A 19,910-nucleotide genomic window follows, 5' to 3' on the forward strand; every position below is an offset into this window, starting at 1 on the left:
AGGTGCGAACACAGGAAGCATTCTGCCTTGAAAGCAAATCAGATGGGTGGTGCGGTGCAACATTGTTTACGTTTCTCCCCTCCTTCGCACGCAGACTGATCCTGGACTGTGCTGTGTCACATGCTCCGTTCTGCGGAGCTGCTCCTAACCTGTTCCTGCTTCACCGAACAGCTGGTCATCACTTGACTCTCCGGGGTTTTAGGATAATACGGCACGCTCGCTCTACTCCCGTCTTTAGAACGTCTCTCAATATTCCTTGCTCTTTACTTGCACGCAGGCTGTTGCTCAGGAAAGAAAAATCTCTGAAGCCACAACAACGGCCTCAGCAGAAAGTGAGCTCAGAAAGGGAAGGGGGCGGCACCAAGGGGTGGCCCCTCACCAGGCGGAGGGACAACAGGGGACACTGTGAGAGCAGCTGCGCACTCTCCCTTTGTGCGCTTTCCCTTTGTGTGTTCCCAGGACTGAGGCTGGGAGGGAAGGGGGCTGAACTCTTTGATCAGACACGTCCCAATTTAAATGTACGAAGAATCCATGTTCCCCAGGAAAACACGCAATTCTCAGATAGTGACCCCCTGATTCCCCTCCAGCAGTTCCTTTTTTTTTTTTTTTTTTTTTTTTTTTTAAGCATTAAGAACCACATGGCCCATCACGGTAAAAGAACTGTCCTCTGATCAGATTGGTACAAGAAAGGTACTTTGGAGCCCTTTACTAAAAGCTGTTTCCCCAAACACCTGTGATTCCTACACATGTATAAGACAGCAACCAGGCTCACATTTCAGTTAAGTGGAATTGTACCACCAGCTGGCATCAGGGAGTCTGCAGAAAGAGAAGCAATCGTAGGTACATTTAAAAAGCCTGTTCGGGGCGCCTGGGTGGCGCAGTCGGTTAAGCGTCCGACTTCAGCCAGGTCACGATCTCACGGTCCGTGAGTTCGAGCCCCGCGTCAGGCTCTGGGCTGATGGCTCGGAGCCTGGAGCCTGTTTCCGATTCTGTGTCTCCCTCTCTCTCTGCCCCTCCCCCGTTCATGCTCTGTCTCTCTGTCCCAAAAATAAATAAAAAACGTTGAAAAAAAATAAAAAAAAAAATAAAAAGCCTGTTAGCTCGTACACTATCCCTCCTTCCATCGTTCTCATTTTTGCCAGCACTCAACGCGAGGAACTCTGTCCTTGTGCCAAACCTCTGTTGGGAATGGAGTATCGAACGGAGAAGACCCAAGCGGCGTCCCACAACAAGAGGACAGGTCAGAGACCCGTCGTAGGGAAGCTTCCAAGAAACAAGGCTTTGGTTGAAGGCTTAGGATTCTCTCTCTCCCTCCACCCCCGCCCCCTGCCGCCCCGGGCCCCTCCGCGATACCTACCATTTCCTTGAACGCACTTTCAAGAGCCCCGATGACCAGGCACTCGTGCGGAATCTTCTTCTCCGTAAAGAAGCGCGTGGGCGGGGTGCTGGGGGAGCCCGGGGCCCCCACGCCCCCGCGGAGCGAGGCTGCGCGGGTCAGAGTCCGGCTGTTGGCGGGCGTGTTCTCGGGCTCCTCGCCCAGGCAGGTGGGCGGCAGGACCGCCGAGTTCTTCAGGATCTCCACGATGTCCTGCAGCTGCTCCGTGACGTGGTGCTGCAGCAGGCGGGAGGCTACCACGGCAGCCCCAGACCCCGCGTGACCGTCAAACAGCGACCAGTAGTGACAGGAAACGCCCTCTGATTCCTGGGGGAGGGAGGTGACAGGGAGTGAGAACGGCAGTGGCCACCGCCCCAGCCTCACACTGGTGCGGCAAGGCCTGGCGCTCAGCGCGTCACCTCGGTCCTCTGTCTTGGGTTGGCCGACGGTGGGGGGTCGAAACATGGCAACGGTACTCAGGGAAGTGGTCCCGGACTTGTCACTGCCGCTACCCGCCGCCCAAGGGGTGAAGGGGTTCCTGCCTCTCGGCCTGGGGGAGAGGCCGGGCTTCCAGGCAAGCTCGGTTACCACTCTGGGGCAAGATCCACTTTAATCTGATGCGCAGGGGTTTGAGAGGGAACTCCACGCCAAGAGGGAAGTCTTGAGGAGTCCAGCTTTAACCCGTAAGCCTCACCTCTCTTCGCAACCCCAGAGCAACCTTGGCCTCGAGGCTCCGGAGAAAGTGAAGTTCTTTCTGCAGGTTCTTCAAGGGGAAATAAGTAGACCCGTTTTTCCCCTTTAGAGCCTTTTCACTCTCAGATAATTTTGCCCCATCTTCTTTGGTCTACATCCTATATTTTTAGAACATGTTTTCTTCCTTAGACATGCAGTCTAAGATGCAGCCAATTCAAATCTCCTTATTTCCTGCCTCCCTCAGTTTCCCAGCTGGTACGCAGCATCTTTGTTTCCTCTCCCTACCCCAAAGCTACTCGTTCCTCATGGTCGCTCATCTACCATGGATTTAGTCTGAGTTATTTCGAGACCATTTCAGATGAACGTTTTTAAGAACCGTGTTTGAATTACATGTACCTAAGATCTCAACTGTAAGATCAGTCAGTAAAGCAGCAGACTCTTGGTTTCCGCTCAGGTCGTGATCTCATAGCTCCTGAGTTCGAGCCCCATGTTGGGCTCTGCACTGACAGCATGGAGTTGGCTTGGGATTCTCTCTCTCCCTCTCTCTCTGCCCCTCCCCCACTCATGCTGTCTCTCAAAATAAACTTTAAAAAATCTTATAGAAAAATAAGAGCTTAATTTATTCAATAGGTAAGATGCATAGGTAATAAAACAGGTAGGGTTTTATTGTGACTACTTGTACTACTAAGCTTATCTGTACCACAGCAATATTGAATCATTTTTCAAGCTAAAGCAATTCAATAAAGTTCTTTTGGTCTATCCTGGAACAGTGCTGGAAGATACTGTATAGTTATGATGACATATGCCATTACTCCATGTGTGCCCTTTAAATTTTGCCTTCATTCAATTCTGTGCCATGTGCTGAGATAAAATAGTTGTTTTTTAGTCAACAAATACTGAGTGTCCCTATGTGACAGGCACAGAGTGGATATTGAGGAAAAACTTGGCTGCAAGAGGTATAGACATGGGCTGATCTTCATAATCCAGTGGGGAAGACAGATACTGATCAAATAATCACCCAAACAAACATAAGATCCCAATTCTGGATCTTGGTGTATGAGGCCAGCTTGCAGAGGGGCACTTTGGAGGAGGCTTCCTGGGGACATGAGGGCTAGGCTAAGAACTGTTTGGAAGTTCACAAGGTAATGAGAGGAGAGACCACCAGGTAGTAGAAAGAACAGGTGCCAAGCCCTTGTGGGAGGAAGGTGCATGAAGAGCGAGAGGAGACTGAACCATGGCCATGTGGCTGAATAGAGGAATGAAGCAGGAAAGACATGAGGCCAGACAGGGACATGGCAGCTAGACCACTCAGTCCTTCCAGGACACATGAAGGACCTTGACTTTAGCCTAAGAGTAACAAAAAGTCATCGACCAAGCTTGGGATGACGCACTTGATTTATGTTTCTAAAAGATCACTCAAGCTGTGCTGTGAGGATCAGGAGAGTGAGAGTGAGGATGTCAGTAGAAGGTGAACACCACCCTAAAAAAGGCATTCAAATTCAAGCAGTAACAACTAATGAATGACTCAAAGCACCATACAACAGAGGAAGGAGACTCCCACTCAGAGGGCAGTAGAAAGAACAAGGATGTCAGGATTCCAAGATCTGAGTTCTCATGGTATCTTCAATGCCAATCAGTGGGAGTGGGAGACAGAGCAAGGTCACTGGCTGTGTCACTCCATCCCTGTCACTTACCATCCTTGGGCCATGGTTGCCTAATAAGGTCAGGTGATAGCTACCTTACAGGGAGTGGGGATTTAGCAAGGTTAAAGGGTAATTTATGCCATGTGAGCAACTAAGTAATACATCTCACTCATGTGTCACTTCTACCACTACCAGAACAGTATGGTCTTGGGGAAGTCATTTTCTGACCTTCTGTTCTTCACCAACTTGAGAAGCTCCCCTAGAAGAGTCCAGTGCCCCTGCTAACTCCAAAAGTCCAATATTCAGGAAGTACAGATCCATGGGAACTGGGGGAGCGGGGGAAGAAGTCAGGCCCTGAAGACAGGCCAAGAAGAATGTGGACGGAGTGAGAGCTGATATGGCAGCCAGTCGAGGAAAATACCAGGAGGCTGAGGTCACGTGGCTGCCTCTGGTATATGCTCACCTGGTGTCTACTCTCCCTTCTTCCTCGCTATGGATTCTATCTGGGGCAGCCATGTATCTGCCATAGCTCCTCATCAGCCCGGACTCCCTTGCATCTCGGTGTGCCTGTATGACCCTGTGCTGTCTGTCCAGTGAACTACCAGTGGAAGCCTCCTGGGTGGAGCTTCTGGGAAAGCTATTATTTTCCTGATGAAAGGGATGACTCAAGTGGCCTGACCTCTTGCCTCACCCCTACACCTTTCTTCCTGCCTGGGTCACAGAAGCAACACCGGGAGGCAGAATAACCCTCTTGCAAAAACGGCTGAAAGCTGTAGCTCAGTGTGGGGGGACAGGAAGTCTAAAGGAGCCCGAGCCCTTGGGGTCTCGCTTGGGATGGTGCACAGGCCCTGAACAGCCTGCCTTCTGGGCTCTGCGTCATGTGGGCTTCGTGACGTTTTGATAAGCCACGGTTGCTCGTTTCTGTAACAGGAGCTGGGAACACAGAGGTGAAAGGATGTATGTGTTATCTAGTATCCTGGGAGTTGGGGCATGGGTGGCAGGAAGGAGGAATGTGAGATAAGGAAGGCGGGTGCACGTGCACGCGCACGCGCGCACACACACACACACAGACACGCACACAGAATTACAAGTAGGCGAAATGGCTATCTACCAAGAATAAAACTGAACCTCTTGGAAAATGTTCTTAATTTAGGGCATCTGTAGCTAGAATGGAGTCAGTCTATGAATCTATATTTTCACAAGCCTCTGCAATGTAGCATTTCCTCTTATTATGAGTGCGAGGCAACAAAGCACTGCGGGGTGAGCAGTTCCTGTGACTGGTCACCAATAGAAATAATGCACGGTCATTCCACACATCCTGGATTATTGTTTATGCTCATCATTACTTCTCAATGATAGCAGTTATTAAACTCCCCACTAGCTCTCATCATCTGCTGCATTAGTAAAGTACATATTGCCATATTATATCCTCACACCTAGGGGAAAGTGGCAAAAGAAAAGTATTTCTTGCTTATCGCATCTAATTCTCCAAAGGTCCTGAGGCTGCCTGGGAAAAACACGCACACAAAGTCCTTCTGCACCCAATTCAAATGGAAACTCAGCAAACATCTTTAAGGAAGCTGTGGCTGGAGCCAGTGAGGGATGAAACAGGAATGACTGTGTCCGTGTCCGGGTACAGATTCTGTTACACCCAACGTATCCTGTTTCTAGAGTCATAATTTGAATCAAAGAAGATCAAACCCCGTGAAATAATGATGCTACTTTTTTTTCATATTTATTTTTGAGAGAGACAGACAGTGAGCTGGGGAGGGGCAGAGAGAGATGGAGACACAGAACCTGAAGCAGGCTCCAGGCTCTGAACCGTCAGCACAGAGCCCGACACGGGGCTCGAACCCATGAACTGTGAAATCATGACCTGAGCCAACGTCGGACGCTTAGCCAACTGAGCTGCCCAGGGGCCCCAATGCTACTACCGTTTTTAAAAAGCAACTATGAAATATTTCTGACAAGTAATCCAGCCATTTCCTTCAACAAGGCAAAGCATTCTGAAGGCGTTGCAACAGCAACCAGTTGACACATATCTGGGCAATTTTTTTTTTAATTTTTTTTTTCAACGTTTTTATTTATTTTTGGGACAGACAGAGACAGAGCATGAACGGGGGAGGGGCAGAGAGAGAGGGAGACACAGAATCGGAAACAGGCTCCAGGCTCCGAGCCATCAGCCCAGAGCCTGACGCGGGGCTCGAACTCACGGACCGCGAGATCGTGACCTGGCTGAAGTCGGACGCTTAACCGACTGCGCCACCCAGGCGCCCCTATCTGGGCAATTTTTAAGCAAGTCAAGAGAAACCCTGATTCGGGGCTTTTCTGAAGCAGGGCACAGAAGCACTCGACACCCTGCTTTCAAGAACACCTTTGCACAGCAGTTGTAGAAACTCTGGTACAGCTCATTTTTAAAATGCAATTAATAATTTGCACAGCTAAAACTTATAAGACATATTTTTTCCACCAAGAGTTTATTTCTTGCTAAAGACGGAATAAATCTAGCCCTTGATGCAGGCACTAACCTGGGACCAGTATCTCTGAAGGCGGGCCCCTACCACTGAACTTTTATAAAGCTCCCCAGGGGATTCTAAAGACAGGCCAGAACTGAGAACCCCTGGTCTAATAGAGAGGGGGCCACTCAACAGTCAGGAAACCCTCATCCTGGTCTCACATCTGTCATCAGGTCTCCATGTGATTTTGCATGAGTCAGTTACATCTCCCTGAACTGACCAGACCCGCAGCATCCAAACTGTGTTTCTTGGTTCTTAAGTGGGATCTTAGGGAAGAGGAAGTTAAGTGGGTGTTTAACTGATTAGTCCTCTATTAATTCAACCAGAGCAACACAGATTTATCAGTTGTAAACATCAGGGTTTTGCAAAAGATTTGGGACAAAAGACTTCAACGATTTAAAACCATTTTTGAGGGGCGCCTGGGTGGCGCAGTCGGTTAAGCGTCCGACTTCAGCCAGGTCACGATCTCGCGGTCCGTGAGTTCGAGCCCCGCGTCAGGCTCTGGGCTGACGGCTCAGAGCCTGGAGCCTGTTTCGGATTCTGTGTCTCCCTCTCTCTCTGCCCCTCCCCCATTCATGCTCTGTCTCTCTCTGTCCCAAAAATAAATAAACGTTGAAAAAAAAATTTTTTTTTTAAATAAAACCATTTTTGAGGAGCGCCTGGGTGGCTCAGTTGGTTAACCAGACCACTTTGGCTCAGGTCATGACCTCACGGTTCATGAGTTCAAGCCCTGCATCGAGCTGGATGCTGTCAGTAGAACCTGCTTCAGATCCTCTCCCTCCCTCCCTCCCTCTCTCTCTTTCTAAAAAACAAACATTTTTAAAAAAAGCCATTTTGAAAGGGGCACCTGGGTGTCTCGGTTAAGCATCTGACTTTGGCTCAGGTCATGATCTCGCGGTCTGTGAGTTCGAGCTCCACGTTGGGCTCTGCGCTGACAGCTCAGAGCCTGGAGCCTGTTTCAGATTCTGTGTCTCCCTCTCTCTCTGACCCTCCCCCATTCATGCTCTCTCTCTGTCTCAAAAATAAGTAAAAACATTAAAAATTTTTTTAAATAAAAAAAACCCATTTTGAAAGCCTTTGAACTAGGTAAAACCAAGTTCATCAAGAGATTTCAAAATCCTCAGTGTCCTTCTATGGCAGGAAACTTAGAGCAAGCGATATGTTATTTGGGAAACTACAACCACAAAGCAGGCCCTCCCCACATACTCTAGATGCCAAGTCAGCTCTGAAAGCCTCAGAGACCATACAGTCCTAGAAACATCGAGTTACAGGGCTAGAGAACCCTTCCCATCTTTTAACAAACCTTACGTGGCAGGCAATATTCTAAATGCTTTACAGATATTAGCTCACTTAACCCTACCACAATCCATCCTATGAGTAGCTACTCTAGGAGGTGTGGTTATTATTCCCATTTTATAGAGAGGGAAAAGGGAGGACAGAGAGTGTAACTGTTTGAAGTTCCCACCTATTAAGGAAAGCAGCTGGGAGCAGGCTCCCCACTCTGAGCCATCAACCCCTGTGCTATGCTAAGCTAACCCCCCCCCCCCAACACACACACTTCCCACCCCGGAGGGAACACTTGCTCTAATGAACACCTGCCACTATGATCTGCTTCTATCCTCTGCAACCTGAGCTGTAACCAGTTATTTTTTTCTAAAACACAATATCTGACCATATTTCTTTAGCCAGCCTAACCTCCTCCTCCAGTCTAGGAGCCCCCAGGGTGCCATCCCTGATGTCTCTCTCTTCCCGTTCTGTCACTCCAAATGCCACCCACCAAGCCATGGCATTTGCAGCTCATCACAAACCACAGTAGTTTCCTTGGTGCACCTGTGAGATTCCCAGGGCCCAAGATCTAGGCTGCCGAGATCAGGACGGCTGACAAGGAGCGAGAGAGGGCACTGGGGATGGGAAGTAACCCCACTCCAACCTTTGCCTGACCCCCACCTATCTCTTAGTCCTCATCTTAAGTATCACCTCCTCCAGGAAGCTCCCACTGCACCCTGGGCCCAACCCTACCACAGCATTCATCAAACTGTGCATGTCTGTCTGATCACCTGCTTGAGCAGTGATAAACTAAAAGAATATTCTGCAAAAAGGGAGCAATGGTCAGGCAACGCAGGTGAAAAGGGGACTCTATGTGGCCCATGTGGACATCGGCCTGATTAAGACCGACATTGAGGGCTTGGTCAGGTTGGGGTGGGATTCTGGAGTCAGGGCAGACCAAGGAGCTTCAATCTGAAATGCCTCTGTACCGAGGAGCAAGGTGACAGCAGGCTTAAGAGGTGCCAGTCCCATGGCCTTCTACAGTGCACTGCAAGACGGAAGCATTAGAGAGGCTCACAGAGAACTGCCCTGAGGCAAAGAGGGCAGAGAGGAGGAATCAATGGGCCTGGAGAGGAGATTAATGATTTCACAAGACATTGCAAAGATCAGGATGAGGCTGCAATGGGCTGTACGGTGTCTGGAATGGAATCAAGATCGTAACAGAGAATACAGATCTACTTTCGAAAGTGGCACGATCAGACAGGATGTGCCATGCATTTATTTTGAAAAGGATACAAGGACCCCCTTCACCCTCACCCTCTTCTTCATTCACAACAATGTCATCAAATGCCATCAGGTAGGAATGTGTGGTCTGGTGCATAAAGTCTGATCTGAGAACCTTGAGGAAAGAACAATTCCTAAATGTCACACCAGCATCGAGGGCCTACGTGAACGTCAGGGGTGAATCTACAGGGGAGGTCTGCAAGATCACAGTAGTGTGAACACGGTGTTTTTAAAATGTCTCAAAATCTTCAATTTAACTGCAAATACATCTCTGTTTCGTCACCGCACAGAATAGAACCTTCAATGACTCCCCAGTGCCCTGGGTCTCCTAGAGGCTCACATGGCTTATGGGCCCCACATGATCTGGTTGCTACTCCTCTCCAATGCCCTCCCTTGCTCCTTGTCAGTGGTCCTGATCTAGGCAGCCTAGCCCTAGGCCCTGGGAATCTCACAGGTCTGCCAGGGAAACCAAAGGGAAAAGACACTGCCCTCTCTGGCTGTACCTGACTCACTGAGCCCCATCGCCCTACAGGACCAGGTTGAAACACACACGCATGTAATTCTAAGCCTTGGAGGCTTTTTGTTTTCCCCCAAAGGAAAAACAAACAAACTTGCACCGTATTCCTCTCCCCAGAGGGTTGAACTGTTGAAAACCACACACTTTCTTCAGCTCCTGTGCCCTACTGGGATGTCCAACCCACTACTGCTAGTAAGGCATGCTGGTAGGAACAAGCAGAGCTGTGTTCTCCACCTGCCTGACTCAAGCAAAGGTACCAGAAGAGGAAGGGAAGGGAAGGCAAGGCCACAGCTCCTTTCAACGTCCTCTGCACCCACCCCATCACCACCACACACCCCACATGCTTGGTCACTTTACAAGCAAGGACTCTCTCTCCAGTTGGGTATCAGCTCAGAGAGTAACATTTTGAGTCTATATGGTACATACACAGGATTCTGAGTCTTACACGATCTAAGGGTCCAAAGGTAACTTTGTCACTGGTGTCAGTATACCAACGTATCACAATTATTATTTTTTAACTTTGAAAGTTACTGTTATTCAAAAAAATTTTTTTAATGTTTATTTATTTTTGAGAGAGCATGAGCAGGGGAGGGGCAGAGAGAGAGGGAGACACGGAATCCCAAGCAGGCTCCAGCCTCTGAGCTGTCAGCACAGACCCGATGCGGGGCTCAGACTCACAAACCGAGAGATCATGACCTGAGCCAAATCAAACGCTTAACTGACTGAGCCACCCAGGTGCCCCAGCAGAATCATTTTGAAAGCTGGGTAATTTATATGCCCTTTCAAAGGAGCGAATACAAACAAATCCTATCTCCTGTGATATGTCTTAGCACGGAAAGAGCACAGACTTTAAATCAAGACAAACCTGGGTTCTGGAATTTACTACCATGTGATTTTGGGCACATTTCTTAACTCCTCTCACCAGTTTCCTTATTTAAAGAACAAGATGAAACTAGGACACAGTAAGGATTCATTCATAATACATGTCTCAGAGTCTCCTCTCCTAGGTGCTGGGCTTATGCTGAGCACTGGGGACGTAGCACAGAAGAAGAAAAGGCCATGGTTCCCAAACTTTTGAGGCTAACAGTCTAGAACGTGACCAGGTAATCACAAGTGTGCTAGAAGGGGAAGTGTGTGGTGCCACAGGAGTGGATAATATGTATTAAATGTGCAGACGGTCACGGGGTATGTGAGGGGGAAAGAGACTATAAAGAGATAACGTGAGGAAGTGATCTGTAGTGATGGGAATTTTGTACCCTCATTGTGGTGATGCTTACCTGAATCTATACATATGTTCAAATTCTGAAACTACACACCAAAGGTTAATTATACATATAACCTTTTTAATGTTTATTTTTGAGAGGGAGAGAGAGTCAGAGCATGAGCAGGGGAGGGGCAGAGAGAAAGGGAGACCCCGAATCTGAAGCAGGCTCTAGGCTCCGAGTCGTCAGCACAGAGCCGGACACGGGGCTCCAACTCAGAAACTGTGAGACCGTGACCTGAGCCGAAGTTGGACGCCTAACGGACTAAGCCACCCAGGCGCCCCCATATAATTTTTAAAATAATAAGATGTATAGCAGTGTCCAGCATATAAAAGAACAAACAAAAACTAGAATAGTAACTAGTTGGCACTATTAAGTGGCCTGGGGGCATATGTGCAGGCAGGGAGCAGTAAGAGTCCCTGTAACCAGGGAGACAAAGCTGCACATTTTCAACTCGGCCTTACTTTCAACTCGGCCAGATGAGGTGCTCATCAGCTTCCGTTACTTCTATTCTTCTTAAATTACTTCCCCTATGAGAAATCTAAGTTCTACAGACACCTAATGATTACCCACCACGTTTCATCTCCACCACACCATCATAAAACGGGCATCATTATCCCATTTTACCTATGATTTAAGCAGGACACAGTTAAGTAACTGTCCTGCTATGTGGTAATGCCACAATACGAACCCAGTCCTTTAAAGGCCAAATTAAGCCATCTTTCCAATTTCTTCGTACATACAAGTTTGTGTCATTATCTCCCTGGCTTCTGTTACTCTGTAGCATTTAGCACTTCAGCACTATTTTACTTTGTTGCTTATTTGTAATTGCGTACACATCCTGGGCCATCACCCCCAGAAGATTACCAAAGCTTCTGACAAGTGGCCCAGCATTAATCTCTGGTAGTATCGTAAAATGCTGCTGGGGTACCAGCCCAGGATCAAAGTTCTACATCTGAAAAATCAACCCTCTCAAATTTAGAGTAACATGCTCTGGACACAATATGTTTCAAAATTACTAATATCATGACAAATGTCTACCTTGCTTTCGCTCCACTTTAAGAAAACCAATATTGGGGCGCCTGGGTGGCGCAGTCGGTTAAGCGTCCGACTTCAGCCAGGTCACGATCTCGCGGTCCGTGAGTTCGAGCCCCGCGTCGGGCTCTGTGCTGACTGCTCAGAGCCTGGAGCCTGTTTCCGATTCTGTGTCTCCCTCTCTCTCTGCCCCTCCCCCGTTCATGCTCTGTCTCTCTCTGTCCCAAAAATAAATAAACGTTGAAAAAAAAAATTTTTTTTTTAAAAAAGAAAACCAATATCAAGCCCTTTCCTGACTTACCACACACTTAAATTTTGCAGCAATCGTTTACATCTTACAAAAGAATAACTCTGAAGCAGTTTCCAGTTGCATTCTGATTTACTGCACCCCCTCCCCCCCCCCCAAAAAAAAGGAAAAAAAAAGAATAAATTAGTCTTGGAGCACCTGGGTGGCTCAGTCAGTTAAGCAGTCAACTCTTGATTTCAGCTCAGGTCATGATCTCGCAGTTCATGAATTCAAGCTCTCTCGATCTCTGTGCTGTAAGCTTTGGGTTCTCTGTCTCCCTCTCTCTCTGTCCCTGCCCCGCTTGTGCTCACTCTCACTTTCAAAAATAAATAAGCTTTAAAAAATTAAGAGAAGTCTTGTATGTAATTTACAACACACACACACACACACACACACACACACACACACACACACACACACACTCCCAATCCCTCTTCGGGAATAGATCTATAGCCAAATCAAAGGAAGATTTCGGAAGGTGACCAATTGAGAGCTTACAGTTCACAGTTTCTCTTTCAGGACTGAAGTGGGCGCAGTGTTACATCCTTCTTTTTCAAAAGTTGTAGAAACCGATTTTTATAATATTTGCTTATTTCCTTTTCCCCATTTTCATGATCATCTAGAAGGCCAGAACTTAAATTAATGAGTTCTAACTGGGAAGGGCTCCCTGGGCCTTTGAACAAATAGAAGGTTGCTCCAAATAGAAATGTAGCTACTGAGCCAGCTACGGACATAATTTCTGATACAAGCAGCTTGCGTCCATTCAGGGTCAGGGATAATTACAGCACAGCTAATCAGGGGTGCCAAAAACCGGCACCCCAACTCTGAGGAACCACAGGCAAAAGAGCCTTTGTGAGTCATCTGGAAGGCGGTGGAGAAGCTCCCCCCCCCCTTATGGCATGCTCACAAAAAAAGGGGAGATTCTAGACAAAACCTCAGACATTTCCTGTGTAGCCTAAGAGAAGGCTGAGATGGGAGGCAGGAAACACAAAGAAAACCAAGGAATGAGGCTTGACACATGTGGATCCGTGTGAAGATGCCAGGGCCCTCCACTCTTACTCCCTGCACGGGGCTCCAACTGTGTACAAGCCCTTTCTCAGCCCTCCCCCACCCCCCACCCCCACCCCACGACGGAGCACGCAAAGCTTAGGGGGAGTTAAAAAAATGCTCAGCTAGCATGTAAGAGGAAAATGATAATTTTTTTCATGTGTTTTCTCCTAAAGCTGGAGAAGAACCTCAGCTTTGCCAGTGTTTCTCCTAGAGACTGCCACTGGCGCCCTCACGTGGTGTGTAAGTACATACAACTTTGTGTTGTCTCAAGCATGGAACAGTGGTGCCCTCACGCATACACTGGCTCTGGCATATTGTAACTCATTGCTTGATACGTGTGCCCCCAACTGAGTGGTCTTGTGCATTATATGACTAAGTTTTTAACTAAACCATCCCTCACCAAGTGGACAACAGGTTTTTAAAAAAATTCCTGCATAGAAACAGATGGAAAACATGACAAATAAGAACATGTCACAGCTGGCACATCTTACCCCAAGTAATGAAAATCTAGTCACATCTGACAACAGCAATCATCATTCTAATCAAAAGTATCTGACATGCTCAAAGAGACAGATGAAATATGGAATTATACTTGCTATTGTTCATGATGAATTCTGCCTTGAGGTGTTAGCTAATGGGAACATGAAGTCTTTGCTCTTGGCAAGACAATAAATGAGTTACTGTGGGGAAAACAGAACAATGCCTGGCATATAATAAGAACCCCATGATTGGTAGCTGTTGTTATTTTAAAATGTTGTCTTTTCATCTTTACTGCCTTTAAATTATTTTTAAAATATTTAATATACTTTTATAATTACTAATTATATGTACGGATATCTAGTAGTATAGTTACATATCATTAAATTTGTTGGGGGTACATACTCAAGAAATTGTCATAGTCTTTAAAATAAGTTTTTAAAATGTTTTTTATTTTTGAGAGTGAGAGAGAGAGAGAGAGAGAGAGAGAGCGTGCACAAACGGGAGGGGCAGAGAAGGAGACAGAATCCCAAGCAGGCTCTGAGCTGTCAGCGCAGATCCTGAGGTAGGGCTCCAACTCACGACCTGGGAGATCATGACCTGAGCTGAAGTGGGACACTTAACAGACTGAGCCAGCCAGGTGCCCCTCAAAAAATGGTCTTTAACTGATGGTTTGCAGACTGCTACTCTAGATAGTTTTCAAGGTAAATAAGTGGTGTCTCCTCTTACCTGTCTTCCCTGAAGATAAAAGCAACTCAGCTCATTCGATACACATATTCCCTTCCCTACACCAAACAGTTCTGGAATTCAGAAAATCTAAGGACGGGCCATGTGCACAATAGGAAGTGAGTACCAGAAAGGTGGAAATCCCACTTTGGGTTAAATCCCATGGTTGATCTTACACAAGGCTTAATACGAGCACAGGATGTGCTTTCTTCCTCCCTCCTTTCTTCCAGCCAAAGGAGGACCACTCCCGCTGGGCCATCAGAGAGTTGCCATACTCTTCTCATTCCCCACTCTAAGCTACTATATGGTTGATATCCATAGTTTCTGGCCAGTTTTCAAGGTATCACAACGAAGATGATAATTCAGAGTCTAAAGGATGTGTTTCAGGCATTTCATCCACAGTGCTTGATTGAAATCCCCAGTACTGATGCTCAGGGTAACACAGCCAAGGGAGAAAAGCTAATGACCAAGCACATGCAGGAGATTGGAGGAACTTCATGAACGTCATTGCCAGGGCCCAGCCTCTGGTGCTGTGTGCTCGGCATCATGCCCTTGCAGCATACTTCATGTTTTACCATACCTCTTTTTGACTAAATTACTAAGATGTTGTGTGCCCCAGAAGGAAAGAATGCTTAATCTCATGTACTTAAATGAGCACTGCTTCCTCCTCAGGATCTGACTACATGAAATGCTGATTTCTTTGTTTCAATTCCTCATTTTATGAGACAGTAAGATGCAGGATACACTTGTGAGTTTGGTTTTTGTTTCTGAATGGCAATTTAGTCCCTTTATCAAATTTTTATTTAAAAAATCTTTAATTAACAATTCTTTATTCAAGTATAATTCACATACACAAACACATTATATTTGTTTCAGATGTATAATATAACGATTCAACAATTCTACACATTACTCAGTGCTCAAGATAAGTGTACTCTTAATCCTCTTTATTTCACCCATTCTCCCTACCCACCTCCCCTCTGGTGGAACCACCAGTTTATTCTTTGTACTTGAGTCTTTTGTTTGTTTCTTTGTTGCTTGTTCATTTGTTTTCTTAAATTCCACATGAGTGAAATCATATGGTATCTGTCTTGCTCTGACTGACTTATTTCACTTAGCATAATACCCTCTAGGTCCGTCCATGCTGTTGCAAATGTCAAGGTCTCATTCTTTTTTATGGCTGAGTAGTATTTGCTTGTATATGTATGTACCACAGCTTCTTGATCCATTCATCTGTCGATGGAGACTTGGGCTGCTTTCGTATCTTGGCTATTGTAAATAACATGGCAATAAACATAGGGAAGCATGTATTTTTTCAAATTTTTCAAATTCATGATTTCATTTTCTTTGGGTAAATACCCAGTACCGGAGTTACTGGATCATATGGGAATTCTATTTTTAATTTTTTGAGGAACCTCTATACTGTTTTCCACAGTGGCTTCCCCCGTGTACATTCCCACCAACAGTGCACGGGGGTTCTTTTTTCTTCACATCCTCACCAACACTTGCTATGTTTCTGTTCCATTTTATTTGTTTTCATTCTGTCCCATTTTAAAAACACTACTAAATAAGCAGTAATTTCTGACAGCTAAGACATATAAAGTTTGTGACAGTTTTGGCTAAGTTGTGTTTATTTTATTCTAGACTCGAAAACTAGCTCAGGAATGTTCTCAAATTATTATTTAATACATCAAAAACCTCTCCCTAAATTAGGTTACAGTAAAAACATAAGTAATGTGAAATAATATTGAAATGTGCTACAAACTCCACTATTAGAACAGATAATATTAACTGAGCACTTACGACATGCGAGGCACAATGACACTTTTCATATTTTTAACTCATTTAGTTCAAACAACCCTATGAGGTAGGAGCTAGTATCCCCCACATGGAACAGAGGCATTGAGAGGTCAACTCACTTGCATGAGGTAACTAACATCTAGTAAGTGGAGCAACAGCATTTAAACTGAGACACACATTGCTATTCAGAAGGCTTTTTGTTCCGGCCATGGTTTCATGCCAACACTGGTTTTTCTAGAAGTTAGCAAGAAAAAGTGGATTCTAAGGACATTAAGATGATACACCATTTCATTTCCATTCTGTCTTTCACCAGAGTGAGAGCTGTTATCCAGTTTCTGGGCTGATGGGAAAGAGCACTAAATAAGTTCTAAATCAAAAGGGAAATCATAATAGAAATGAGAAGATATTTAGTACTAAATTGTACCCACCATTAGGAGTTATTCCTCCTTTATTTCAGCCTTTTGCAAGGAGGTTTCCCTGACACGTGTCGCAACAGCTAATGGCTAAAGAGGCAGCCTGTCTCAAGAGGCCAGATTGCCTGGGTTGACTCCAAGCTTTACACTTTACATCACCATGCCTCAATTTCTTCATCAGTAAAATAAAGAGAATGATAATACATATGTACACGTTATCAGGTTCAATGAATCAAAACTGGGCAAAGAACTGAGATCAGATCGCATCTGGCACACGAATGCTGAGTATTAAAAAAAAAAAAAAACAGAAAGGAAGGAAGAAGAAGGATTCTCAAGAGGTTACCGCTCTTGCCAATGTTCTTCCCATCTAAAGTTGTGAGGAAATCAAATTACAAGTGAAACAAGGAAACATTTCCATCTCAGCACCATTTATTTTCCTTTAGCCTTAAGACGTGCCACGGTGGGAAAAATCTGTTGGCGAACCAAGCTGGAGTTGTACTCCTGGCCACTATGGATATCTTGGACAGACCTGGTCTTGAGGAAAACCAACCCCCCGAGGAGAGAATTGTAAAGTCACTCTAACTGACATCAGCCTCGTTGCAAAGTTACCCTTCTCAATCACTGGCAAGAGTTCTTGTCCCTGGAACCAAGAGATAAGAGTTTTGAGAGAAACCACTGCACTCCTGATTCAGAAAATCTAAGGAGATAAAGAGAAAGGTTATGTTTTCTTGCACAAAACAAAGACCTTAACTAAGGAGGGAAAGTTTAGCATAATAAATACAAGGAGAAAAATAGAGGGTTCCTCCTCTTGTTTTTTATAGCTGACATCACTACAGAAAGCAGACTGCCAAATGATGGCCAAATATTCCAGAAAGGCTGCCACCGTGGAACCACAAGCTACCTTCATTTAAGGCTCTGCGGCATGACGGAGTCCTTCTTACAGAAAACAAACGAAAAGAATGGCATATCTTCCATGCAGAGAGTTGAAATAGCCCCTTCTCATTTCCCTTTTACCTCTCCCCATCCCAATCCGATTCTACTTGCCTTGAATTCCCACAGTAATGTCCTATCCTTCATTGAGAAAGATAATCAGGTTTCTCTCCCCTGCTGATGAGCTTGGCCACGGTGTGGACACAGCCATCTTCTGTTCTTGTAACTGGACCCTGAACTAACAGATACTGAAACCACATTCTCTGACTTGTTTTGACTAAATTAAACACCAGAAGGGTGCTCCTAAGGAAATAGACTCGGAATGCATGTATCCACAGTCTAGTCTTCAGCCAGAAATGATCTGTTCCAAACAGGCAGTCAGATGTAGGGGGAAAATGTCCTGGTTGTTGCCACAATGCCCTATATACCACTTACAGAACTTGGAGAAGAACAGGAGCTTGTTGATACGAAGGCTCTAAGATGCCCCCAAGAGTGAACTTTTTCTCCCTCCTCGGAGAAGTCACCTAGTATTCTCTTCTTTTTACCTCATTCCTAGGACGACCATGTACTTGGGAACTGAAAAGCAAAAGCGTTTGGGAAAGTTACGCTTTCACTTGCAAGGGACACAGTATGGTAAATAAAGACTGCCTAACACCTCTCAAAGCAAAGGAAGCCTAGTAATGGTGATTAGTTCCTAGAAACTTTGATCTGGTGAATTAAAATGCCTGCAGTGGGAGGCAGGCAGGAGGCTGCTGAACAACGTGTTGCCCTCAAAAAGCTTACAGCATCTTTCCCAAGAGACAATCTTTTGAGATCGTCCTTTGGAAATGCTGGCATTTTAGATTCTCTTCTATCCTTGCCACCCACCCTATGACCCCAAATAATCAGAGGCACAGGAATGCCAGGAGGCTTGCACACTGCCACAGAGTTACCTATTTCCTGCCTGCCTGTCTGCGGGATCACGGCTCCTAACATGTAAACCACTCAATGTGATCCTGGCACAGGAAACTTCCACCCTGAACTCATCGCAGAAAATAGCCTTCTCTAGATCATACCCACTTCACCAGAGACCTCAAAATTTCTCAGGGGCGCCTGGGTGGCTCAGTCGGTTGAGCGAACGACTCATGATCTCGCGGTCCGTGAGTTCGAGCCCTGCGTCAGGATCTGCGCTGACAGCTCAGAGCCTGGAGCCTGTTTCAGATTCTGTGCCTCCCTCTCTCTGACCCTCCCCCGTTCATGCTCTGTCTCTCTCTGTCTCAAAAATAAATAAATGTTAAAAAAAAATTTTTTTTTAAATCTCTTCCATATTCCTTAAAAAAGAAATGGTTTCTTCACTATATCGCTAAACTCTCCATTTAAAAAACTGGATTACTATTTTGCACAGAACACAATAATTCAACCACATCCCTTCCACTTCTTCAGGCTAAACTACTGCAGAGCAGAACGCTTTGAAACTCTGTCATTTGTATCTCTTTTAAGTTTTGTGGCTTCTTTCAAACATTGCTTCTTTAGCTCCCAACATATTCCTGGATCTGTGGATGGAATCTGAAATTCATTTGTGGTTTTCTATAAGGCACTGCCGTCAACAACTCAGCAAGCACTGGAGGAGACAACACTCCTTCGGTAAATGCGTCATGGAAGCGAGGAGAGGCAAAACATAGTGGACATGATTTTCTCCACCAAATTTTCTTTAAGCGTGTTTTAAAACAGGAGGATTAATTTGACTTCTTTGGCTAAAAAGATCGCCTGTACCAATAGGATACAATAATTTTCTGTGAACTGGCATGAGGGATGGATTAAAGTTGCCTTAAAACTTTTATACCAATTAGGAGCACCTGGGTGGCTCAGGTGGTGAAGCATCCGACTCTTGATTTCGGCTCAGGTTATGATCTCACGGTCGTGAGACGGAGGCTCATACAGGGCTCCGCACTGAGTGTGGGGCCTGCTTCAGATTCTCTCTCTCCCTCTCCCCCTCCCTGGTTTGCTTGCACACTGTCACTCAAAAATAAAAAAATAAAAAAATTTTCATCCCCATCAGTGATTATCTGTAGGAAGGAAAAAAAAAATCATCTTATTGCTACCCAGCTGCCCAGATGGCACTCGCTATAAGAAATGTCATCATCTGTAAACTTTAGTAGGACATTTTAGATTTTCTTCAACCTCCAAGTAAGATGAAGGTGATATTAGACACGAAAGTAGTCTTCTGGAAATGGTCATTTTGGCTTTACAAAGTTGATTGGAGGTGAGAATTCAAGGAAGGAGAAATTAGTCACACGCATCACGTGCTACAGAAAGCCCACCCTCAATGCCTGTCAACTCTCTGCACCTGAAATAATGATGCCATCATTTATCCTGTTGTCCCACTTCTTGCTTCCAATGGTATTTGCCCATTTTTTTCATCCTTATCTTTCTTGGCCCTATCTTATCTCTCTGCGCCCATGGCAGAGCTACTGAACCTCACTGGGGCTCCCGTCTTCTTGAAACTTCTTTGGGCTGGAAATTCCTAATATCTAAGCCTCCCTAGGATATGCTCCTGAGCTCCAAACCTTTATTTCTAACTCCCTACAAAACACTTCTACCTGGAAGTTTAGAATACCCAGAACTCACCATTTCTGCCCACCCCCTCACCTTCCAACC

At 45.7% G+C, this 19,910-nt stretch overlaps 1 protein-coding gene across 2 annotated transcripts in view; it reads right to left on the minus strand.

The window, feature by feature from the left end:
* Positions 1-19,910, minus strand: part of PPM1H (protein phosphatase, Mg2+/Mn2+ dependent 1H) — a 281,418-nt gene that overhangs the window by 152,044 nt on the left and 109,464 nt on the right. For both annotated transcript variants that reach the window (XR_004343889.1, XM_030323105.1), the window contains exon 3: positions 1,358-1,702. Coding sequence is in view for 1 of the 2 variants with exons in the window: in XM_030323105.1 (XP_030178965.1) it covers positions 1,358-1,702 (345 nt within the window). In the remaining variant the exon portion in view is untranslated. The remainder of the gene's footprint in view (positions 1-1,357; positions 1,703-19,910) is intronic.

Source organism: Lynx canadensis, chromosome B4 (genome assembly GCF_007474595.2).
Source record: "Lynx canadensis isolate LIC74 chromosome B4, mLynCan4.pri.v2, whole genome shotgun sequence".
Taxonomy (NCBI): domain Eukaryota; kingdom Metazoa; phylum Chordata; class Mammalia; order Carnivora; family Felidae; genus Lynx; species Lynx canadensis.